General features: G+C 30.3%; 1 protein-coding gene across 1 annotated transcript in view; it reads left to right on the top strand.

Moving 5' to 3' along the window:
• Positions 1-27493, top strand: part of FANCI (Fanconi anemia complementation group I) — a 95645-nt gene that overhangs the window by 38796 nt on the left and 29356 nt on the right. The window contains exons 11-17 of the mRNA XM_075367130.1: positions 3861-4002; positions 6480-6640; positions 12798-12971; positions 19252-19446; positions 23311-23456; positions 24857-25018; positions 26064-26212. Of these exons, the coding sequence (XP_075223245.1) occupies positions 3861-4002; positions 6480-6640; positions 12798-12971; positions 19252-19446; positions 23311-23456; positions 24857-25018; positions 26064-26212 (1129 nt within the window). The remainder of the gene's footprint in view (positions 1-3860; positions 4003-6479; positions 6641-12797; positions 12972-19251; positions 19447-23310; positions 23457-24856; positions 25019-26063; positions 26213-27493) is intronic.

Genomic DNA, 27493 nt, shown 5'->3' with positions numbered 1-27493 from the left:
AATAAGATTTTTGAACTTCCTCAAAAAATGAGATTTTCAGTTCATATTACAACATATTAATTTGATATTCAAATTAACAGGAAACCACTTCTTTTCTGATAAGCTTCATCTTAGATCTATCGTATTAAAATTATCTTGATTTATAAATAACACTTAAGATTATGGAATGAAATTATTTAAATCTATAAAAAATGCCATGTCTGACCGGATAAAACTCAAGACCGTTAAGTTGGAAAACAGAATTGCAATCTCTCTGCCGTGTACCATGCAAATTTTAATTTTAGTCTCAAGAAAGGCTGTATATCCTTTAGAGGAGTAATTTACGAGATTGAATCAAATATAAACAGTAGTTTTTTTTTTTTTTTTATGAATATATTGATTTGTAATATACATGATTCATACCGTCATCATTTCTCTACATAGTCTCCTGCATGATCTACACACATTTTCCAACGATTTGGAAGCTTGAATATTCCTTGTTCATAAAAAGTTTGAGAACTATTCATTAACCAATTGCGCATGTGCTTCTCAATGTTCCCCTTCAAGCAATTCTTTCAAGGGTGTAAACAAAACATAATTACAGAAGGACAAATCTGGACTGTAGGAGGGTGGTCGAGGGTTTCCCATACATTTTTCAAATTTAGTGCTTGTCAAAATTGCAGTGTGCTGCCTGGCGTCGTGGAGAAGGATAACATCTCTGATTGGCATACCATTTTTGTTTCAGTAGGTGACTTTTGTTGGCAATAGTAAGCTGCATTCACCATTTGTTGATTGTGTAGAAAATCAATGAGTAAAACTCTCACGAGTCAAAAAAAATTGTTGCAAGAGCTTTTGCAGGTGACAGATGGGTTTTGGCCTTCACTGGGCAGCGCTCATCCTTCCTTCACCACTCCTTACATGCCATTTTTGACTCCGGAGTGTAATGATCAACCCATATGTTATCACATGTGATGATGTGCCCCCAAAAAATCATTCCCTTCTTGCTGAAATTGATTCAGAAGTCTGTGAGACTTGACCTTCCCCAAACTGCACCTTTAAACGAGTTAAAATTTCTGGGGGGGTTTAAGGCCTTCATTAGTTATAAGCTTTATGATTATACGTTATGCAACAGATGATGGAATCTCTTGGTCACTCATGGCAGTACTGACAACAGAACAGGACAGAGAAGCTAACCAATCTGATTCTGCCTCTTAATACATTGGACATTAACCCTCCACTCCACCTTCCACTTTGGAACTGCTTGCTGCGTAGAATAGCAAAATTACCGTTTAAATTTGATTCACCCTTAAATTATCTCATTTCAGGTCACCTACACCTTTATGGAATTTAATATACTACATGTATGATGTTACTAGTTAATCATAAATTATTTTGAATTCAACTTAATGACGTATCTTATGTATTGTTCACAATAATTTTGCTAATTTACTTTAATATTAGTAAATTTATTAAAACTCTTTGAAGTCTAATTATTACAAACTTCACTTTGACACTAAATTATGTACTTCATTAATAAATTATTTAAAATTAGAATAGTCATTTTTGGAAATTAACTAAAAAATATTTATTATGCTATAAAAAAGTTTTATATAGCAATTAATATATCTTTTCTATCTTCTTAAATTATTCTTTTTATAAATTTCCATAAAAATTCCAAAAAAATTATCAGGGTGCATTCCCTTTTCCCCACCCTGCTTTATCATAGACCTCCACTATTGTTATGGTTCTATCATTTTTGTTTTTGTTTTCTTTTACTTATATTACCTTAACCTTTGTTTAATTTATAGATACCTGTTTTTATATTATTGCAGTTAGGTGTTATATTATTTTATTGCCCTTTTTTTTAAAATTAAATTGTTTCTGCGTGAGGTAAATAAAAACTATATTTATATTAAATTGCATTTACTCCAAAAAATATAAAATTAAATTAAAAAGTAATTGTACTGAAAATGGAAAAATTATTTTTCAAGTGCACCCTCAACACAATACTTGAATTTACTTTTTGAGGTCGGTGCCAAATTCAAACAAATTTGATAATCTGTATCTGTAACTTCATAATCCATATCTTGTGTATTCTTAACTCATTTAACATATGACACTGATTTTTAAAAAAAAAGTTCAAAGATTCTGTTGAGGACGTAGTGGAAAAATTAATTTTTCCTTTTCATTGCAATTTGTTTTTAAAATTTATTTTATTCTATTTTTAATTTTCTTGGGTTCAGTCCATTTTTTTTTTTTTTTAAGTTTTTATTCTACTCTGGTTTTGTAACTTGGTCGAAAAATGATCAGGCTTACAAAACAGACTGCTTGAAAGATAAAAGTACATCCTCTTGAAACAAAACAGAATGCTTTTTTGTCTATTATTTTTTTCAATTTGTCTAGTTTAATTAAGCAATGGAACAGGACCACTGCTAGCAACTTAACTATCATTAAAAGAATCATCAAATTCAGTGCTTTTGATCAAAAGTTATACCTAGACAAACTTAAAATATACATATATTTATATACTCATGAGTCAAATTAAAAATCTTCTTTTTGAAGTTATGTCAGTGTTGGTCTGTAGATAATTATCTATTATAGATCACATCAAGAATGGATAGATACACAATTCCATGAATAAAAAAATGAACTGCCCTAGTATTTGCCTGGATGATTTAAGGGAAATCTTAATAAATACTAATCAGGATTTATAAGCATCACAAAACACAACTAATTATAAGAAAGAAAATAAATCTGATTAAATTCATTAATAATGCGATGTACTACTTATTATTTAAAATAAAACACATGAAATACTATTAAGATAAAGATACATGAAGTTACAAAATATAAAAATAAAACAATTAAAATGTAATTCACAATTCAGAAGACAGTAATGAAAGCTATTTGAGCACATATTTATATATGTTGCAAGCAAATATTTATTTGTAGCCTTGCTAGAAACTATAAAGAGCGAAGCTGCTGGTTACAGTGAAATGGTGCTACATGTTGCAGCCAATTTAACTAAAGAATTATTGGGTGAATTTTTCAATGGGTCTGTAGCCTCCACAGTCTCTAAATCTCTCACTACCAACCTTTTTACTGATGGGGTCATCTAAAACGTACTGCATTCAGAAACAACCTGCATGCTTTAGATTAATTAAAAAAAAAAAAAAATGAAGATAGAATCTCTAACATCAGTGCAGCAATTCTAAGGTAAGTTGGATTGGGCATGAAGAAACATGTTGATCATCACATTAACGGCAAGGTAGACCCTTGAAATATTTATTATGATTTGTAAGAGGGATAAAATGTATAAATTTAGTCTGCTTAATTTCAAGCATCGTGTAATTAAATATGATATTTTATTAATATAATATTGCCTAATACTAAAATTAAATACATAAAATATTCATTATTGCCGTAAAATAATTATACAAGGATGAATCAATAATTAAACACTCACGGATATTGTTAAAGGATGACTTATGAGCATTGTTCTTGAATAATTTCAAGGATTTTCAACAGAATTACATTTCAAACACATCTTAATCCATTCTGTTAACTAAACCATGCAATTATTGAAGCAAAGATTCTAAGTATATGACTTCAAAGCACATTTTGCCCCAAATTTTTATTTTTTTGTTACATTTAAGTGCAATCTTATGTTAAATATATATATATACACACATACACACACACACACACACACACATATCTCCACAAGTTACATATTTTCAAGTGAAATCTTTAAAAATATTGTTCTGTGTTAATAATATTTTTTGTTGTATGATGTGTTGTTTATACATTGTGATATGAAGTAATTGTAATTGCTGTTATTACTGTTTTTTGTATCTTAATTGCATTGCATAATTTATTAGATATGTGCAGATGTGCATTTATCTCAAACATCACAGCCATCCATCTCAAATAATTCAAATGAAGCGATCTGCTTAGAAGTTGTTGGTGTTTTGCGACGTTGTTTTGTTCAGCGTGCTGAAGTGAAAATATGTTTCTATGAAGGTATGGTATCTTGTCATGTTGTTCCTTGACCAAAGTATTAATTATGTAGAAGTTACAATATAATTGTGATGTTATGTTAGATTGTAATAAAAATTCATGAACTAGCTTGTTTTTTTATAAAATCTGATTTTGGGGTAAGTGTGTGCAGTCACACCCTATCCACTAATATCATATTACATTTACCATCTGTATTAAACTTATGATTTCTTAATGAAATTGTAATCATTTGTAATTATCATTTTTATGGATATTGCTCATACATCATTTCCAATAAGTCACTAATGGCTTACTTAAGATGGTTTATGTAAAAAACATTGAAGTAGTAAATAAAAGGTGAATTATTTTTCTTATAATGAAAGTGAAAGTAGAAAAAGCGTTAACCACTTTTCTTTCTCCTAGTGCCAGTTGCAATTTCTTCTTCTCCTCTTCACATTACATTTAATTCTCTCTCTCTTTCCACCTTATTCTTTCGCATCCTGTCACTTCTACCTCTCTTTTATTCATTTCTATTTTGTGCATTCTGTATTGAAAAATCTCTCATCATTCATAATCTCAACAAACATACATATGATAATATCATTATCTCAACTCTTTTCTCTTACACTCTTCTTTTAGATTCTTTGTAATGTCTATATGCCTTTCAATTATATGAGGAATTATATTTCTCCTACTTGCATTCTATTCCAAAATTTTTTTATCATCTATGATTTTGTTCCATATATTTTCATTGTATGTGAGTAAATACAATATTTTAATGTAACAATGAGGTATTACAATTATATTTTTCTGTAGAAGAACAATTGTATATAAATTATAATGGCATTAAATAAATCAGCAGATTTTATTCAAATCATAATATCAAAGTCTATCTTTCTATATTTTATGAATTCTCTAGCATATTCATTTTCTTTCTGGTTATTATCTTTGTTTTTTGATTATAGATTGATCACTTAGAATTATTATTTTACTTAGTTATTAGAACTTATTTGTGATTTGAAAATCACAGAAAAAGAATAATGTATTGAATTATTGTTGTTGTGAATTAATATTGATTTCAATTGATATTTGCACATCATTAATATTGATTCAATTATGGAATTTTTTTTAGGAAAAGTCTTGGTTTATCTATTCTGTCTTCGATCTCTTTCTTATTGTGAAATTTTACTTCCTAAATGGAAAAATTACTGATAGTAATACATATTATTTCTTCTCAAGTAATATTGTTTATTCTGTTATTATCTTTAGCCATTATATTTCATTGGATGATATTAAAAAAATGTAAAATTAGGCTCACATTCAAGAAAATTGCAACATACTTCTTCCCATGTTATAAAAATGTTAATATTTACGATTGGCTTTATATTCTAATAATTGTGTTTGAAAATGTACCAGTACATAAAGCTGAAGTTATAGTTGATTTAAAATTTGAATCGCATCTCTAATTTTTAAGTTTTAAGTCAGAAATTAGAATTAGCTCAGAAGCAGAATTTAAAAGTAAATTTTATATTATTTAAGTAGTTAATAACATTTAATATCTAAGAAATAGAGCTATATAAAAATAATGTATGTAACTATATAAAATAAATCTGTCCATAGTTATGAATTTTTCATTGTCACATTAAGATACCTTTGAACTAAAAGATGCAATTCAAACATTTTAATTTAATACAAGTTTGTTGATTATATAATTTCATATTTTTCTAACTGATAATTTTTTATTTTGACGAAATTAAGAATTTCTGGATATTTTTTAAAATTACATTGACTATAAATAAGCACCAACTTATTACATTCAGTAATTTTGATGGGTTGTTGAAACAAAAATGAACAATGATAAAGCAGTGTTTAAGATTATATATGTTTTAATTTATATCAATAAATGGTACCCACAGGCAGGAAAAGTCAGGAAAAATTGCAAAAAATTTCAGAGAATTGCATTTTCAGAGACGGATTTTCCATTAACAAATCACTTCTTGTCGAGAATTTACACGAGACAATAGTTTATCACAAAAAGTTTTAATGCAATTGTAGATGCTGGGGACAAGGAGAATGTTTTCATTACCAAAAAGTACTCGTTGAGAAGCTCTACAAGATGATATGAAGAAAGTCTTGTAGAAAAAAGAAAAACTTTCTCTCAAGAAGAATTAAACAGAGCCCTGAAAAGGGAAAAAACTGGAGGAAGAAAGGGAAACATTGAGAGCTACAATTTAGGATGAGTAATCAGAATTACATTTGATGTAAGAATGAATTATTCATTTCTATATTATTTGATTGTTTGAAATTTAATTCTTTAATTTTGTTAAGTTTCATTGTGTTTTTTTTTTTTTTAATAAACTGTAGTAAAGAAAAAGTTAGCAAACTTCTATGAAATTTCAATTTCAGAATTTTAAATCCATTTGATTATTTGTTATATGTACATTGTATTTGTTGCTTTTTTTTTCAAAAAAATGGTTTTTTAGTGTTTGATTTATTTTCAGGATTATTTGAGGTGGTTGAGTATAATCCTGAATTAGGACCAAATGTTCTTGAAATTTTATTAAACCATTTCAGTGAATTTTATGTAAGTGACCAGTCCGTAATTCCACCCATCAATTTTTCTAAATCAGTTGTTATTCAGGGTGCAGATGCAGTCTTACAGGTTAGTTTTTATGTTGTAATATAATATTATAATGTTGGTGATTATTTTAAGCAGATTTTTTTTGAGATGTTATTGTTAAAGCTTTACTATAGAGAAAAATAAATTATTTTAATCTGTATGTAAAATTGAAATTGTACTCTTAAAATAACGAAATAGATTCTACATTACATAGTTTTTTTTTTGCTTAAATGTTATTGACATTTGTAATTTCTTTTATTATTGTAATAAAATATGAATTTCATTCTACAAAAATCATTATACTTATAAATATTTCATTTATTGTAAGTTGTTTAAAAAAATTCTTTTTTTATGGAATACAGTGACGTTGAACATTATGATTTTAATTTGGTTTGGTTGATGTTGGTCATAATTTAATAATAATGAATTTTATTAGTTCATTTGATTTTGATAATAATTTTTATGACAACTGGTTTATTAGATGTTACTATATCTACTGACGGCTACTTTTATCATATATATTTTTAGTTTATAGAATTTTATTTCCTGAGCAGTTTCAGAGCCCATAAAACCATTAGGTTATAAGACACTACTGTTTGCCATCTTGCCCAGGATTCAAAGTATAGAAAGATATTATTTGATTGCAAGTAATATTTTACATGCAATATTAAATTGTATTTTTTATTAGAATACATTTTTGGCTAGTTTTCATTAATTAATTTTCAATTGTTTTTTTGTCAAGCACTGGGAATGAAAGATTTCTAGAAGGGCACTTCATTCAAGAATTTTAAAAATATGGTTGGCAATCACTAATCCTTGCCACCAAAATTTTTTTTAATCTTAGTTTCCACCAAAAGATCAATGAATCTTAACATTTTAATTTTTTCTGTTTGGATTTTTATTCCACTCTAATCCAGTGTTTCCCAACTGGCATGCCATGGCACCTTAGGGTACTGTGGGATATGGAGATAAACAAAAAAATATTGCAGTCCACTTCAAAAACGTTAAGTTGAATTAATTACTTCCATGCACAACAGATGGTGTCACTGATTGATTCATTTCAATGAATTTAATTATACTTGCATCCGGCAGATGACATTAAAACCAATTCCTCGCAAACATTCCCGAGGTTTGATTCAGTATAATCAGTTCCTCATGAACATTCCTGACAACACATGTAGAAGCAAATGATTTCTCCCGCTGCTTTTAGTTTTGTTTTCATAACATTGATTCACAGTATTTTGCTATGAATAAGTTTATTCTTAAACATAAACTCCAGCACTGTGAATGTGAGCAGTCGGCTCCAACTGCTTACTTTAAGCCAAACATTACAGTTTCTCCTAGACCATCAACTTTATAAAATAATGATGGAAACAAAGACAAAAGAAAGAAAGAAAAGAACATACCTGGACAATTACTTAACATATGGATTTTCGTGGAATAAGAATGAGGAAAATTTCTCCCTGTGTGTGTAGATTGTGAGGAAACACTTAGCTACCATGCTAACTGAAGTTGGCATCTTACAACAAAGCATCATAAAAAATTTTGTCATATTTTTCACGTGTACTAGAAGGATAGAAGAAAGAAGCTTTGCGAGTTGTTAAGAGAGTCACTGTAGCTGACACTGCTCTTGAAGCATCGTGTAAAGTTGCAGAACTGATAACTAAAAAAAAGAAACCTCATACTCTTGGAGAGGGAATCATTGGCCCTGCTTGTAAATTTATAGCTGAAACAGTACTTTGCGAAGGAGCAGCTGATCAGGTTTCGAAAGTTCTTCTCTCTAACAATACAATCGGTTGCAAGATATCTAAATTTTCACGCAATATAAATGAACTAGTCATGAATAAAATAAAATCTCATAGAAGGTTTGTTTTGGAAGTAGATGAGAGTACTGCAACTCCTTGGGTTTATCACATATACTGATGATAAGATATCACTGAACAGTTTCTGTTCTGTAGACTGCTAAAGGCTTCAACCACAGGCTACCATCTATGTCTGGGAAATTTAAAGGTTTTACCGTCAGAGCTCTCAATAAAAATCCACCCATTATTATAACTGTTTTTTACACAGAGAGGCATTAATCGTGAAAGCGTGTGATGAAGAGTTTACTGCAGTTTTTAACAAAGTTGTGAAAAAGGTGAACTACATCAAGTCTTAACCCTGAAGTGCAGGATATTTGAGCAGTTATGCCACAAAATGGATGCAGCTCATTCCTCTTTTGTTATTTCACACAGAAGTGAGGTAGTTGTTGTGAGGCCATGAATTGATGAACCGGTTTCTCAAACTCAAAGAAGAGATGAAAACGTTTTTTAAAAATGGAAACAAGGCAAATTTTATGAATGGTTATTAATTGATTCTTGGTGTTTGAAATTTTTTATCTTTTAAATAGTTTTCATATGCTGAATGAACTGAATGTTTGAATGCAGTGTTGATAGGAAACAATAATTTCCTCAACCAATAAAATAAATGGTTTTAAAAGAAAAGGTGGTTATTGGAGGTCTGTAGTTCAGAAAGGAGAGCTGTTGAACTTTCCATCTCTTCTTAATCCAGCAGGAGATAAAGATCTGGGTTAACTGAAAGACTTCTTGGTGATCATTTATCAAATTGAAAGGTGCAGTAGAAGTGTACTTTCATCTCTTTCCACTGAGAATCTCAACTGTGTTGTCTCACAATTTGATTTCACAGACAGTGCAGAGGAAATAGATTTCACAAAATGGTGAACAAGATGAAGTAATAGATCTTTGTGTTGATTTCACACTCAAAGGTAAGTTCACTAAGAGTGAGGCATTGGTGACTACTATTTGGCTTGGTATGACCGGGGAGTATCCTAATGTAATGAAGAGAGCAATGAATGCACTTTTGCATTATTGACGTATCTTTATTCAGAGATTTTCATTGTAGTCTATTATGATGTATGTTACTTATATTATCTTTCAATAAATGAATAAAATAGTACTTTAGTAGCAGTATTTGAAAAATAATTTAACTTCCTCCTGGGAACATGTTACACTTTCATTTAAAATTAAAATATTTTAAAATTCAATGAAGATTGCCCCAAGTTTTTAATGTTATTCCCAAGGGTGCCGCGAACTTCAAAAGGTTGGAAAACATTGCTTTAATCTGCCTCTCAATTCCTGTTCTGCTTCTATGTACAAGTTTAAAAGCAAGGATAAACTTTCTTTGTTTCGCTCTTTTCTGTGCTAAAGCTTGTTTTACTCTTATCATTGCTAACTGATTTTTGTTCAGATTGTATGTAAGCAGTATCTTAGTTCAATTCTATTAAATATCTTATTCCAATCTATAAAGTATATCCAGAAAGCAAGTTCTAATTCAAAATATTGCCACAGAGTGACCATCATGCTTCTACGCGTGCATGCTAAGTTGCATGATATATAAGGACAGAATTGACACTAATCTTATTCAGTTGTCTGATCGGTATACTTCTTAGATATGTTCATAATATTTAAAAACTGAAACGCTGCATATGAAATTCGGTTATCAATCTGTTTCTTGTTTGCAAGAAACATTATTAAACTGGTTGAAATTTACTATCAGAAGTAGGAAATCTATAACAGATGGATTGGCGACCATCTTTCGTTACTGATAATTTTTATGCATGCAGTTGATGATAACAGACAATTCACAATCACAACTTATTGCATGCATTTTCTAGAAATTCTACATTTGCTCCTACATGAAATTGAATTGTCACGAAATTGTGCTCATGCTGGCTGTCTAAGTTACTTATAGAAAATCACAAAATGAAGCAGTTAGAATTTTGAATTGATTCAGAGAACAAGACAATCACTTCTTGAGCAATATATCAATTGAGATAAGACATAACTCAAACATGTGTATTGCACATAACGTCTGACACAAAACGACATTCTACAGAATGGTGACTCTTTGTCATAAAAAAGACAAAATGTCAACTGATATTTTTCCATTCAAAAGATTGTGTGCACAGTGTTTGGGGGACTAAAAAGGAATTTTGCTTATTGACTTGTTGACTTGTTGCCTCAAGGCTGTTTAATCAATAGTAATATCTGTTATGCTAAAATGCTAAAAAATTGCATTGCATGATATCCAGAACATGCAATGTGGTTTGTTTTCTAGGAACATTGTGTTGATTCACATCAATCCTCACACACTGCTGCCGCAGTGTAACATCTTCTCATGACTTTTGTCTGGGAACAATTAGTTTGATCATTTCATTATACTCTTGTACTAAGTAACTTATCAGCTGCTCCTGTGTCTTAAAATCTTTCTTCCTTTTGTTGATAGTTCCATAAAGAACAAGATTCAACAAGTGGTAATACAGTGTTTTGTATTTTACGTAGCATCAATCTATGATGAAGTGATACAACTTCTGTTGCTCTGCTGTGATAAGGTCTCAACAGTGCTAGAAGTAGAAGTAAATTAAAACAGAGCTATTTATTATTTTCATAAAGAGATTGAACAATAAAGTGAAAAAAAAGTAGGGAAGAAGGAAAATAAAATTATTTCTGCAGGTATGATGATAGTGGAGGAATGTGCAGGGGGGAGTCCCTTTACGCTAGTTATGAAATTAATAGGATAGGTGCAGCGTACCTTCTGTGGATCTAAAATGTCTGTGTGGGTTCCACCATGTTTAAAGCACAGTTGTATGCAGCTCTATGTTCATTTATTCATCTGCAACAGCATATCAGGGGTGATTATTTCAAATGCTGACCAAACAGTCTTGGAGCTGCTGGTTGTTGACATATCTGCATTTTCAGAGCTCTTCTTTTACAAAATCCCAAAATGCATCGCCATTTGTGGTGAGGTCAGGACTTCTTGCTGCCCAAAGCAATGGAACTGGTAACTCTTCTAACCTACAACCGATCCAGCAATTCAGAAAAATTTCATTCAGGTGTCTGCAGACATTAAAAATAAAATGAGCTTGAACACCATCCTGTTGAAATGTATTGATGTCAGCGACCCTTTTTGCTGTTAATTCTGGAAGTAACCACTCGTTGATCATTCTTAGATAACTGTATTGATTAACTTGTTCTAAAAGAAATAAGAACCAAGGAGATGTTCAGCTGCCATTCCAGCCCAAATCATAAAATGAGGTGGGTGGTGTTAGATTTCCTCAAAAAAGTGAGGATTGTCTTTTGCCCAGAAAAAACCATTTCGATTATGAGAGCTTGAATAAATCACACACTCTTCATGATCAAAAGAACATGACATTCTTTTGATCGTTTACTGTAAAAAAGTGTTTAAGCATAACTGACATGCATAAACACATGGATCAAGGTTATTCTCATTCTACTCATTATCTGTGACTGGACGAAAACATTTAACTTTCAAGTCCATCCACATATGGTCTCACATTGTCAATCTTGAAATGTCTAATTTTGCAGAATATTTGCGTGTTGATTTCATCAGTGATCATTGAATTGATGCCTTGACATCATCTCAGCTACTTGAGAGCTTAGCATTCGACTCAGCATCCCACTGCATGGTGCCTCAAGAACACTTCCCATTGCAAAAACCTTCTTCTCCCATGTCAGTAACGTTTGCCATGATGAAGATTTTCCAAAACTCTCAGAGAAGTCATTTATATTATTCACCAATGTTTTATCAGTGTGTAGATGTTCATGGACCCACACACAAGCTAACAAGTACTCTTTGACAGTGAATGCACTCTTATCCACCATTGTTCCACACTTGACTACGATTAAGGTCATCCCACTATGAATGAACACACTGGATGATCCCCACCTTGTCTTATTCTATCCACCTTTTCCAGCAGCAGTAAATGATATCAGCGGGGAGAATTGGCAGCAGTAGAGCCCAATTAAGCTGGATTTATTGTAGTGTAAAGGGATTCCAACCATCCCGTAGAAATTTAAAATGCAATATAATATCTGGATTGAGGTTATAAATTGTGGCATAAATTAAGTAAGAAAAGAAAGAGGCAGGAAAGAAGTTAATTAATACATACTTAGGAAGTATTTGTGAGAAAAGAGAATTGGCTGTGAAATTTTACTGTTATTTTGTTAAATGTCATAAATATTATATCAATTTATGATAATTTTTCCTCTATGAAAAATAATTTACTTGCTTTTTTTGGTAGTCAGACTTATAACATCCAATTATAAAATGAATAAAAACATTTTGGTTTTCAGTTTTATTTGTTGTTTATATTAATGTGTATTTTTATGTTTTGTTGCAGGAACCATTGGGTCATCTTTTATTAGCTATTCAGCGAATTGTTGTTAAAATGAAACATAATTCTGAAGAAGAAAATTTAAGCTATGAAAACTCAATTCTTGTTGAAAAATTTTGTAAAATATTAACATCATTAACTAAGCGTTTTATTAGTTGTGATATGAATCACTTTGAATTAGTAAGTATATTTATCATAATGTGATTTGACTTCTCCATTTATTTATTTTTAACATTAATGTTTGCGTTCACTGACGGTATGTAATGCGTATTTATGAAAATAGGTATTTAACATTAATAATTTTTACATTTTTTGTTCATTTTCTTGTCAGAAGACTGTTCATTATGCTTTATTAATTTTATCAACTGGTAGAGGTGGTTCATAAAATAGTTTTTTGTTTATGCAGTGTTTGTGTATCATTTTTGATACAAATCATAATTTTTTTTTTATAATTAACCCTTTACAATTAATTAACTGCATGTTACTGATCATTTTGAGCTGGTTTTCAGAACCCTTATTTCTTTACCTTTTTTTTTTTATTTTTATCAAGAATTAATGTCTATGTGTTTAGACAAATGTTAATTCACATGAAAATAATTTTTTTTAAATAATCTTTTTAACATTTCTTTATTATATACTGTGAAACTCCCCTTAATGGACACTTCCCAATAACGGACTCTTAACGCCAGACACTTTTAGATTTTCTAACAGTTGTACAGTGGTATTAATAGAAAAATACTTCTCATTAATGGACCTTCTAAATAATGGATGCAAATAATAAATTTACCTATAAAAACTGTTCAATCAATTGTGAAAAATGGACAGCAGTAATAAAAATAGTAATTTTCCTTTTTTATTTTATACTCGGTATGACTAATTTATTTATCTGTTGTGAATTTCATCACTTCCCAACTAGATGCAGATGTTATAATTTCAATCAATTCATTATTCAGCATGGTTAGTCATCAGTTACTATGAAAGTCTATACTATACATTGAAAACATGTAATATTTTTGTTATGGTATAGTACTGTATTATTTTATTATAATACATTTTCTACACATATGCCTACTATATGTTTAATTTTATGTATTTTATTAAATTCATTACCACCACTGATAACTTAAAATATTTCAAAAATGTAAATACTTGACATTAAAAAAAACTAGCAGTTACAGATGTCTACAAAGAAGAAAAAACAGTGTGCATGATATGGCAAAACATTTTGATGTCAAAAAAACTCAGATAAGCCATATCTTAAAAAAAGCAAATTTGATATCCTAAAACCAAGGAATTAAAATGACAATCAGTTAAGCAAACATGCATTTCCTAAAACAACAGGCCTAGTGGTTGACAGTTCAATTTATGAGTGGTTTTTCAGTGCTCATGCCAATAACATTGTAGTCTCTGAAACTTTGATGTGTGAAAAAGTTCTAAAAATTGCTAAACAAGTCAGGTACGATGAGTTTAAAGTATTAGGGGTTGGTTAGATAAATTCCAAATTAAACATAACGTTTCATTTAAAAATGTTGGTGGTGAAACTGGGGCTGTCGATAAGAATTTGGTGTCTGAGTAGAAGGAAAAGTTAATGAAATGAGTTATAATGAAAGAAACAACATTGAATGAAGTTACAGATGCTGATGCGCTACCTAAAAGCATTAGTGTGCTGGATGCAGTTTTTTCGATTCATATGGCTTTAAAGCAGGTTATTACTGATAACAGTGTTTTCATACAAAATTGTTTCATACAAGCTGGTATTAAACATCCACAATTTCAATTCCAACATTGAAAATCCTACTGTAGATTTTCAATGACAATGATAAAATTTTCATTTGATCATTCACCAAATGAAAATTCTGTGGAACTTAGTGAATTACAAGAACTTGCTGAACCATTTGAAAACTATAAAGAGTACCTGAACATTGACGATGTGCTTAACACATAGGACAATCGAATGACATCCATGACCTTGTTGCTGCCTCAGACTTGACTACTTCCAAAACGAATGACACAATAGTAATGATGATGATGAAACCGTATTTGCCATCGTGAGTAAGGATGCAAAAGAAGAGGTTAGAGAATGAAATCAATATTTCTTTTGAAAAGGATAAGTAGAAAGTGTTATTTTAATATCAGAAGTGCAATAGCTTATTGAAAAAAATATGTACTAGGACTTAGTTCAAACTAAAACAGATAGCTATTAGGTAGATTTCATAAGAAAGCTACCTATTATAATGGGTACCATGATTTAACTTCCAAAAAATGTTGACATATCCCCCAAACACCAAAACCACCGGCAGCTCAAAAGTTTATATATACATATCTAAATATATATATATTTCACTTTCTTGTGGACACAATAACTGGCATAATTTTGCGCCAATCACCTTCAATTGTTCCTAAAAAAATTTGACCCAAAATGTTGGTCGAGTTCATTAACAGCCAAAATTGGACCATGGGGTGGAATGGGGGGGCTTTTTAAAAAAAAAAAATATTGCTGTAACTTTCCTATTAAGTAAAATATTGAATTCTTTAGATAAGGGCCTAAAATTTATTTAAGTAAAGGTTTTTAATATCACCAACCATTGGTCCAGGTGGTAGGAAAAATGGGGTTTTGAAGACAAAAAAAATCATTCCTCTCTTAATAGGCACAGAATTGCATTGGTTTAAAGTAGGCGTTAGTCCTCTAAACATTACCTAGAACTATTCATATATTACCCACTTTTACATCATTTTTGCAGTAGAAAAAGGAAATAATTTGGGAACTGATTCCAGAGCTTAAAATAAGGAAAGAATTTAAACAAATACAGTACGTCTGAAAACACTTTGTATTGAGTTATGGCTAACAAAGCATTTCTCCTGAATTTTAGCACATGATAGCTAAATTCCCCTTCTACAAATCTTCAATAATGCTTTGAAATTCGTTTATTGGTTTGTTTTCAGTAGCAGTTAGAATACATCTAATATGTAAACACAGTTAAAACAGCATGCTGTGGTCAAATTTTTAGTGCAGAAAATGTGAATCCTAGGAATATTTTTCATTGTTTAAAAGTGGTTTACGATAGTGAAACTGTTGACAGGAGTACTGCGAATAAGTGGGCATTAAAATTTCACGAATGTAAAGCTGGTAAACTGACAGTTGAATGAGAATGCACCTCACAGCAGACGACCAGTTTCTGTGACATGAGAAACATCGAAAGGAAATTTGGTTCAAAGTGACCAGCGAATCACCCAGCAACGAATCGCTATTCCGTTAGGCATATCTAAAGAATGAGTAAGCCATATTATCGAGTAATTGGGTTACCATAAAATTGTGCACGATGGATACTGCACAAACTTTCTGATTGCTCTCCGCAAGCTGAAGTTTGAGCCTATTCTGCATCCGCCATACTCACCAGATTTGGCTCCGTGCGACTTCCACTTCTTCCCTCATCTCAAGAGGGGATCTCAAAGGTAATCACTACACCACTGACGAAGAGATGAAAAAAGCTGTGGCTAGTTGGATCCGAGAAAGACTGCCAGAATTTTTAGTGACAGAATGCGAAATCTTGTCACACGTTGGGAAAAGTGTATCAGTGTAAATGGGGATTATATTGAAAAATTAATTCTGGATTTTGGAGCTAAGGTATTGCACTTTTATTCATTTTTTATTTCATTTCAATATCTCTCATTCCTACTTATATATGCTACTTATTTATGTGCAAAATTAATCAGCCGAGCCTCATATTATTATTATTATCTTTTATGACTGCTTAGGATCGCTTTATTCAGTCCATTATCCAAGTCTTTTCAATGGGACTCTTTGAGCCTTGCAGTCCTCACAGTACTTTTTCATAGTAAAGATCATTTTGATGTTTGTGCCCTTTCTAATGTTGAAAATGTTTGTGTTGTGAATTTTTTTCTTGTATGAAGCGAGTGTTTTGAAAATTGTATTTTCTTGCTTAATTTTATCATCTTATCTGTGGTGTCTTCTGGTGTAAGACCAATTTCCAATTTTGGTACTTTTTATTGATGTAGGTTCTTTCAATTGTTTTCTGGAGTCTGTCTGTCTTTGATTGCTCATTCAGGTGGAAGAGGGTTTCTGCTGCATAAGTGGCTTCTGGTTTTATAACTGTGTTGTAGTGTCCTGTTTTTGTGTTACTGATAGGCATTTTTTATTGTAAGTATACCAAATTAATTTTTGAGCTTTAGCTAAAGTTTGTTTCTTCTTATTTGGATTGAAGTTTTTTCATTTAGGTTGTTTGTTATTATTTCTTCATTATTATGATATTTTGAGGCCAATTTTATTTGCAAAGTTTTGAAGTTCTAATATCTGTGATTTAGCTTTGTCTATGTCATTTGCTGGCAGTGCTAAGTCTGCCAAACCAAGACAGTTTGTTTTGATTTTTTGACCTATTTTTACTTTTGGGGTCATTTTTTGAGCCATTCCCTCATTATCATTTCCAGAGCACAGGTGAATAATAGTGGTGAGAGCTCATTACCTTAGCACAGTCCTGTTTTGATCTCAAATGAGGATCAAATTTTATCATGTTTATTAATTTGGTTTGTAGTCCGAGATGTCCTAGGATTTTTAGTAATGATTCTCTGTGAGTGACGTTATGAGCTTTCTTAAAATCTACAAATGTTATCACCTTGTCTCTGTTTCTTTTCCTGTTGTAATCCATTATAAACTTGAGACTCATAATATGCAGCTCCTCCAGGGTCTGAAACCTCCCTGGTATTCTCCTAGCTTTTTCTTGAGTTGTGTACCGATGCTGTTAAGGATGATTCTTGAAAGAATTTTGCATGTTGTGTCTAGGAGTGAGATTCCCCTTTAATTATTTCGATCTGTTTTGTCCCCTTTTTGTATAGCAGATGGATGGGGGCTGTAATCCAGTGTTCTGGTAGTTCTTCTCTGATCCAGATGTTGACAAGGTGTTGAAGGGCAATTTTTTCTGATCTTCCTGCATCTTTCTGACCTTCTCCTGCTGCTTTGTAATTCTTTACCTTATCCAGCTTTGCAGACTTCTTTTATTATGACAGGATTGATGTTTTCAGGTGGTATTGATATTGAAATTTAGGAGTTCTGTCTGTTCAGCTCTAGTAGATCCCAGAACTTTTCTGTTTCTTTATGGTCTTTTGAAAAGTTATTTTTATTATTAGTGGGTGCATGGGTGTTTATTATAGTGTAGATTTATTAGACAATTTATGGTGAGTGTTGAAATTATTGGCTTGAATTCTTGTAAGGAATTATTATTTTGAGGCTGACTTAAAAGCCTATTCCAAACTGTGGGACATTTTTCATTACTCTCTTCCCAGGTATACCTTTGTTAAGCCTATATCCTTGAGATTCCATGACTTCCAGATCAGTGTTTCTTATTTTCTGCAGACCCATGATGAGAATTGTGTGTTGCTCCATTAGACGAGTTATTATTTTTATTTTACCAGTCTACGTGAGTGAGTTTACATTGTGTGGAAGTGTAATTTGAAAATTATCTAAATTACTATTAAAATAAAATATGTCACCTGTGTGATATAGATAAATATAATAGTCAAAATTTTAATGACATTAATTCAAACTAGTCTCCATGGCCAAATGATTAACATGATTTTTAAATTTTATTTTTAGAATATGTTTTAAAATTGAAATTGAATGTTAAATTTTTATACGGAAGTTTTTCTTAGAATATTGTAATGTATTGCAAGATAAGTTGATAATAATGGAAAAATGTCATCATGACTACAAACTCATCAGCACTGGTTGGTCACTTATCCACGTAAAAAAATTATACATTTATATACGAGTACTACAGCATTAATACATGAGGTATCTACTGTATTGATTTATACTGCATAATTAATGAAAAGATGCTAAACAAATATTTTTTTAAATTCTGAAGTCTTTTTATTTATTTATGAGTAAATATGTAATGAAAATTTAATGGATTGTAGAGTTCATTTTTAAACTGTTTTAGGAATTACTAAAAATATAAATGTTTATTATGACTTATTCCTTATGACATCTTTTTTTTCCATTTTGGTATAATTGCATCTTATTAATAAAATTAATTTGTCAAAAGAAGGTCATATGATATTAGTTAATTCTAATTCATTTTTGTTGTATGAGTTTTGCTTACATTTTAGTACCTTCTGGTATACTTTAAAGATATGTACATAAACGAAAAATTGATTGAAAAGAATTAGTACTTTATTGAATACTTACACATGAGATTTTCTTTTAAATTCCCAAGATTTGTTCAGGATTATCCAAAGTTTTTATATTGACCACTTTCAAGAAAGTTCTGTGTTTGGTGATCCGAAACTTTTAAGACCAATTTTATCTATGTAATAGATAGTCAGGGTTAAAAATTATACACTGCATTATTAGATTAGTGGATTATAACAACTTAAATTTTATTCAATATTAAAAAAAGGAGAAAAATATTACTTTTACTTTTTTATTATATTTTATTTCTAACAGGATGAAGAAACAAATCTGTTAGATATTTTACCAGAATGTCTTCAACGCCAGCAAATTATATATCAGACAATAGCTGTATATGAAGCATTAATGGCTTATACAGCATTTTCCTGGAATAGTGAATCAACAGCTCAGCAAGGCCAAACACTGGAATCTCTTTTTAAAGGATATAACTTACTATATGAATATATAAAGGTATGAAATATCTGTCTCCATCATTATTTACAGATAATAGATTTTGTTTTAGGGGTTATCATCAGATTTTCTGCTGATGAATGTATAGTGTTGATTATTGATTATTTTTATTAATTTAACTTTTTATTCTCCCTCTATGAATCATGTGACCTTGCTGATGGTGAGGGGGCTTGAGTGCTCAGTGATACAGAGTAGCTGGACTGAAGGTGCAACCACATCAGAGAGGTATTATCTGTTGAGAGCCAGACTAAGGAATGATTCCTGAAAGAGGGCAGTAGCTCTTTCAGTAGTTGTTAAGGGCGTAGGTCAGGAGGACTTAAACGGCCATATCAACATCACTTATTCTTCTGAGTAATGCGCAGCTGAAAGCAATGGAAAACTACAGCTGTTTTTTTTTCTAAGAAAATGTAGCTCTCTGCACTTGCACTTTCATATAACAAAGATGGAGGTGCTTTCCTTGGTAAAATATTCCGAAGATAAACTAGTTCTCCTTTCTAATCTCAGGTGGGGACTCCCAGAAAAGGAAGGGGTCACCAGAAAATTAAAAAAATAACATTCTTTGAATCGGAGCATGGAATGTTAGAAGTCTAAAAAAAGTTGGTAGGTTAGAAAATCTAAAGAGGAAAATGGATAGGTTAAATGTAGGTGTAGTAGGAATTATCGAGGTTCTGTGGGAAGAGGAAAACAACTTTTGGTCAGATGATTTTAGAATAATTATCTCATCATTAAAAAAAGGTTAGGCAGGAGTAGGTTTTATAATGAATAAGAATATAGGGAAGAGTGTAGAGAGTATTTCAAAAAGATTAGCAATAGAATCATTGTAATAAGGATAAAATCAAAACCTAAACTGATAATAATTGTTAATGTTTATATGCTTACAAATGTCCATCATGATGAGATAGACTGTGTATACAAAGCAATTAAACACATAAAAGAGAATGAAAATTTAATAATAGTTGGAGATTGGAATGCAAGCATCAGAAAAGGCAAGGAAGGAAATATTGTGGGTGAATACAGTTTGGACAAACTTATTGAATGTTGCACAAAGTATAATTTTGTAATTGCCAACACCCAGTTTAAAAATCATAATAGAAGAATATACACATGGAAAAAGCCTGGTGATACTGCAAGGTATCAGGCAGATTATATCATGGTTATACAAAGATTTAGAAATCAGCTCGTCAAATCCAAAGCATATCCAGGAGCAGACATTGATAGTAACCATAATTTAGTGATAATGAAATGTAGATTGGGATTTAAAAACCTGAAGAAAATGTATCAGATGAATCGGTGGAATTTAGAGAAGCTTGAAGAAGAGGAGGTAAAGAAGATTTTTGAGGAGGACATCACAAGTGGTCTGAGAGTAAAAAAAGATAAGGTAGAAAATATAGAAGAAGAATGGGAGAATGTTAAAAGGAAATTTTTAAATCAGCATCAGCATCATTGGTGGAACAAAGAGAACTGCTAGGAAACCTTGGATATCAAAGGGTATATTGCAGCTGATGGATGAATGTAGAAAGTATAAGAATGCTAGTGATAAAGAAGATAAAAGGAACTATTGACAATTAAGAAATACTATAAACAGGAATTGCAAACTAGCAAAAGAAGAGTGGATTAAGGAAAAGTGTTAAGAAGTGGAAACAGAAATGATCATTGGTAAAATAGATGCAGCGTACAAAAGGAGAATTTAGTGGTACGTAAATTAAAATCTAATATTGTGTTAAATACAGATGGTACACTGATTATTAATATGAAAAAAGGTTGATAGGTGGGTGGAATATATTAAATAGTTACATGGAAGAAATGACTTAGAAACTGGCGTTATAGAGGGAGAAGAGGAAGTTGAAGAGGATGAAAAGGGAGATGCAGTACTGAAACCTGAATTTAATGTACCGTTAAAAGATATGAACGGCAGAAAGGTTTCTGGGATAGATGGAATACCTGCAGAATTACTGCATAGTGCAGGTGAGGAAGCGGTAGATAGATTATACAAATTGGTATGAATATTTACAAAAAAGGGGAAGTTCCGTTCGATTTCAAAAAGAGTGTTATTGTCATGATACCAAAGAAAGCAGGAGCAGATAAATGTGAAAAATACAGAACAATTAGCTTAATTACTCATTCACCAAAAATCTTAACTGGAATTCTGTACAGAAAAGTTGAGAGGAGAATGGAAGAAGTGTTAGGAGAAAATTAATTTGGTTTCAGAAAAAGTGTAGGGACAAGGGAAGCAATTTTTAATCTAAGATTAACGGTAGAAGGAAGCTTAAAAAAAAAGAATGGCATTTATAGACGTAGAAAAGACATTTGATAACGTAGACTGGAATAAAATGTTCAGCATTTTAAAAAATTGGGGTTCAAGTATAGAGATAGAACAATTGCTAACATTTGCAGGAACCAAACTGCAACAATAATAATCAAAGAACATAAGGAAGAAGCCATAATAAAAAAGGGAGTCTGACAAGAATGTTCCCTACTCCTATTATGTTTTAATCTTTACCTAGAATTAGCAGTTAATGATGTTAAAGAACAGTTTAGATCCTGAGTAACAGTGCAATGTGAAAAGATAAAAATACTATGATTTTCTGATAATATAGTAATTCTATCTGAGAGTAAAAAAGATTTTGAAAAAACAATGAATGGCATGGATGAAGTCCTATGCAAGAACTACCACATGATAATAAACCAGAACAAAACAGAAGTAATGAGATTTAGTAGAAATAATGTAGATGGACTATAGAATATAAAAATAGGAAGAGAAAAGATTATGCAGGTAGAAGAATTCTGTTATTTGGAAAGTACAATTACTAAAGATGGATGAAACAGGAGCGATATAAAATGCTGAATAGCACAGGCGAAATGAGCTTTTAGTCAGAACTATAATTTGCATACATCAAAAATTAATTTAAACATCAGGAAAACATTTTTGGGAGTATATGTTTGGAGTGTAGCTTTATATGGAAGTGAAACTTGGACGATCGGAGTACCTGAGAAGAAAGGATTAGAAGCTTTTGAAATGTGATGCTATAGGAGAATGTTAAAAATCAGATGGGTGGGTAAAGTGACAGATGATGAAGAGGTGTTGTGGAACATTGATAAAGAAAGAAGCATTTGGAAAAATATAGTTAAAAGAAGAGACAGACTTATAGGCCACATATTAAGACATCCTGGAATAGTCGCTTTGATATTGGAGGGACAGGTAAATGGGAAAATTTGTGCAGGCAGCAACATTTGGAACATGTAAAACAAATCGTTAGGGATGTTGGATATAGGGTGTATACCACAATGAATCGACTGGCACTAGATAGGGGATCTTGGAGAGCTGCATCAAACCTGTCCAATGACTGAAGACAAAAAAAAATTTATCTTATTCAATAGTTAGCCAAAAGTGTTATTTCTGGCTAACTATTCAATTACCTTAATTATGAAAGTATCATATATTTATGATCTTCCATAATTATTTAATAATGGATTTCTCTACAGTTCAGTTAGTCCTGTTGATATTTTAGTTGCCAATAACTAAGTTAAATTGTAACTACATATAAGATCATTCACAAAATGTGTTTAATAAATAATTGCGTAATATTTAAAATTGTTTAATTATATTTATGGTAATGTATTATGTTCTTTTTTCTGTAATTTATTAGAATGAAAATTTGTTGTAGCATTCAGGAACCTTTGGAGGACTTGGAACTATTTCTTGCTATTTTTAGAATTTGGTAGGAAGTAGTTCTATTCTTGGACTTGTCTGGGGATTTCTGATTTTTCCTGCCTGTTTGAAATCACTCAGTTACAATTAATGTACAAAATTATTTATAAATTTATGTGATTCTTTTATTAATTAGATTGTTATTTTTCTTAAAGAATTGCAAACCAAACAAAAAGAAAGATGCTCAGAAAAAAGATAAAGATAAGATTGATGGGAAGAAACCTGCAGCTCCAGCTTTTAAACCTCCTGAAACCATTCTTAATCTTGAAGCTATAAACAGGCTGTTAAGCATCTTACGTTGGTAAGCATTTTTTATAATTGAAGTTATAAAATTATAAATAATTTTAATTAAGATTATAATTCATATACATCAATTTTGTATGAATATATTTTTAACTTTAATAATGTTGAATGTAGTTTACTTTAAATAGACATTATTAATTTTAGCATTCAGCTACACTCTTTAGTTATATTTGATGTTGATCCTTTTAAAGCTTTCTATTACTAAATCACACAACTAGCCTAGAACCTACTAGATTCCCTTTAGCAACTTGGAAATAAATCAATTAATAGCCTAACTACCTTATATTTTTTTAGTTGTCAGCTCATTTTCCTTTTTATAACTTCACATTTTTTTCAAGTTTTTATTATAATTTTGCTTTATAACAAGAATTAGTTACTACTTTACACCAGCTTCTTTTATTAATAAGGTACTATTTCATTTCATTTGAGCCTGAGCTGTTTGAAGTGAACAGTTGCATTTTTTCTCTGTTTGATTGTTTATGCAGGATTTGTAATTCGTAGTTCCATACTGTTTTAATATATTTAAGTATTTCATTCTTATGTTTATTGGTGTGTAACTAATTCTTTCGAGACTCCTGTTAATTATCTTTGTGAATGTTTGTAAACTGTGTGAAAGCTCCATTAATAAAATAACTTTATAAAATTTTCATGATCTATGTAAAAAAGGTAATATGTTACACTCTCATACTATTTATTTAACTTTTATTGTAATAAGGTATAATACAATTTTCACAATAGCAGTAATACTTGTGATAATAAAAATTTTATATCCGAAGTGGGGATCATGTTTCTTAGTGGTAAGCATGTCAGCAGAGGAGAAATTAATGAAAATCTGATTGAACCTGAAAGGTTCTAAGGATTATGAGTATCCTAAAAATATGTGATAAACTTTATATGCAACCCTAACTTGCAACAACTATATAAATTTTAATGTAATTTTTTGTTTTTATAACTTTGTAATTTTGGAAAAAAGATGAAACATTTAAAAAAATTAAACCCAGAAATTTATATTAAAAATAATTGTTTAGGATTAAGTTAATATTAAAAATGTTTTAATGGTTATTTGAACTACTTCATTAAAGATTTATGTACTACAGTTAACGTGCACAATTCATTGATAATACATGCAAGGAGCTATAAATACTGTGGAAAATATTTAAATAGCTTGTAGTTAACCACATTAGTTGTGTGATTTATTACTTGTGCAATATCCTAATTTCCCATTTTATTCCTGAATGAACAAAAACCAAATATACATATTTATTGCTGGTTGTCTGCGGTTCACTTAATAAATTTTTATTTTATTGTTTCTTAACAATGAAATTCCAAAGAAGACCTTCAGATTGCATGTATCTTTGTAATAAATATCTCAGATTTTATTTTGTTAATTGTTTTTAGTGATGTGTTGGAATGGGCAACTAGTAAATCAAGAACTGATCTCAGAGCAAGAAGACCACTTTTACGGTATGTAATGCAAGCTGCTGTTGAAGTGGTTAATCATGTTTCTAAGAAACAGTATACATCGGCTAAGACCTATGCGCATTGCTATGAATTAGGAAGGTATGATATATGATATGTTAACTATTTTTATTACAATTTTTATTTTTGTTATGATTTTGTCTTTGCTGATATCAAATATTTAAAAACTTGATACATAATAAAAATTTAGTGTAGAATTGGTAAAACTTTGTGCTTCGTAATGGGACTTTCAGATCATTGGTCGCATGGACTACTTACTGCGTGCCAGTTTCATTGAACCATATTGGTTTTAGACAGAAGTTGGGGGTTGATTAATTTCAAATTTATCTACGTCAGGCTAAAACATTAAGATGATGGTTGATTTCCTTTCAAATCAATTTCTGTAATTTGTACTTTTTTCTATCCTCTCTTTCAGCTAACATTTCTCATTCTTTTCCTTCTGATCCTTCCAGTACCATTTTAATCATCCTCTCATGAAATGTGAGCCAGTTGTGTTTTCTATTATAAGTTGTTCTGATGAAGCATCTGTTCTCATTAATTCCTCTTATTAATAATTCAGTTTACCAGATTTTATTTAAAATTTCCTTTTTTGTTAGTATAAATGTTTTATATTCATAAACTCATAAACTACATATTCTGTCATAATGGAACCATCTGCTGAATATTCTTTGCTTTCATCTAAAATTACTGTGTCGTATGCAAATTGTATACAACTTATTTTTCTTCTTCTTCTTGAGCTTTTTCGTCTTCTTAAGCATTTTTTAATACATCCTCAACATACATAATAAAAAAGTGTGTGTTAAGTATCACTAATTCCATTGTGTTTTTCACTATACTTTTCACCAACAGTAGTATCCTTTTCAATGTTTGTGAAAAATATTTCAAAAGTTCTAATTAACCCATATTTGTTGCTTCTGCTTCCCTTCCTAAATATTTATTCATCTTCTGTAACCATCATCTTTGTTCTTTTATCCTTTAAATAATTATACATTAATGATTTTTTTATAATAAAATTATCCAGCATCAACTGCTAAGTAAATGGAAGTAATAATTTATACACTATTATACTCTTAAAAAAATTTTTTGTAGATGTATTATAAATATAATGCGTGTTTTTGTGTTGCAGGATTTTGAATACCACATGTTTAAATAGATATGAGCAATTTAAAGATTTTGATTTAATTTCTGCTGTTTCTTGTATTGAATGCTTTTCAGAACTACTCTCATTTATTGTTAGACGTAAATCAAAGTTACCACATTTTCTTAAAGAAATTGGTATGAAATTTATAATATACTTTTATAAATTATAAATTAGATTTATTGTATAATAGTACTTACTACTTCCGAACAGATTGCTTTTATGATTTTTGAGTTATTTATTTTTTTCTTTATCAGTGGTATTTATTTTTAGGTTTGTGTGTTTATCACCTACAGAATAGATATTACAGTTTTTCACTCTATAAATATTTGCTTTCACTCTGTAAATATTAATAAAATACCCATGCAAAAAATAACTGCTTTTAAAGTATTAAATATTTTTAATAGTACACTTTTAAAATGCATGGAAATCCTTTTAATATATTCTGTTGAGGGCCGTGTTTTTAAAATCAGTTTTACAACTACTCTTTAGTCATAATTCTTCTTGTAAAATCTAATATAGTTCAGTACATTAGAGCACCTCCCAACAAGTGATACAAACCAATAACTGAAACATATAATCTTCATTTCTACATGTAATGTATTTGGCAACAATTCAGTATTAATTCTCAATATTGTTGAATTCATGACAGTGAATTTATTATGCATAACAGAATTTTCTTGGTTTTATAGTATTGTAAATGTATTTTTTCTTTAAAAAATTAATCATTTAAATTATGTAACATTAAAATAAAAAGTATAAAATAATTGAAGTGAATCTAAAAAGTTTATGTTAGTAAAATAATTTTAATAAAGATTAAGATTTTGGAACTTAAATACTTTCATAATTCTAAAGTTAATTTCCTAAGACCATTAAAAAAAAAGTAAAAAATTCAGAATGGCAAAAATTACTCCTCCCGTTTATAATATTTCCCAAGATTTATATTTAGAGAGACTGGAGCTATAATAAAAATACATGCAAGTAGATTTTTTGGAAATTTTACGTTATGTTTTTTGGACATACAGTCATGAAATATTGACTTTCAGAAAAAACCCTAGATCAAAATTTTGGACTGCCCTTTATACTTTATAAAGCTGCTATAAAGCAGTAGTAGTTATAACCGTGAAGTAATAATAAAAAAATTTATTTATTTGGTTACGCTATTAACATAATCTTCTGTTATCAGGAGAAAGTGCATGTAACTTTCTCTACAGAAGAAAGTCACGTGTATTAAGTCACAAGTTTTATAGTTGAATTTTTAAGTACTTAATCTGAATGCTTATATTCCATAGTGTTTTTTTTCTTTTATGCGTCAATCTATTTCCAGTGATCCAAGTGTGGTTGTTTGACCAATTCAAAAAAAATTGAAACTTACCCACTTGTTTCCTACATGTCTCAGGACCGTAAAACTATTTTTT

This window comes from Lycorma delicatula, chromosome 5 (assembly GCF_047948215.1).
Source record: "Lycorma delicatula isolate Av1 chromosome 5, ASM4794821v1, whole genome shotgun sequence".
Lineage (NCBI taxonomy): Eukaryota > Metazoa > Arthropoda > Insecta > Hemiptera > Fulgoridae > Lycorma > Lycorma delicatula.
This window is presented reverse-complemented; position numbering and strand designations above follow the sequence as displayed.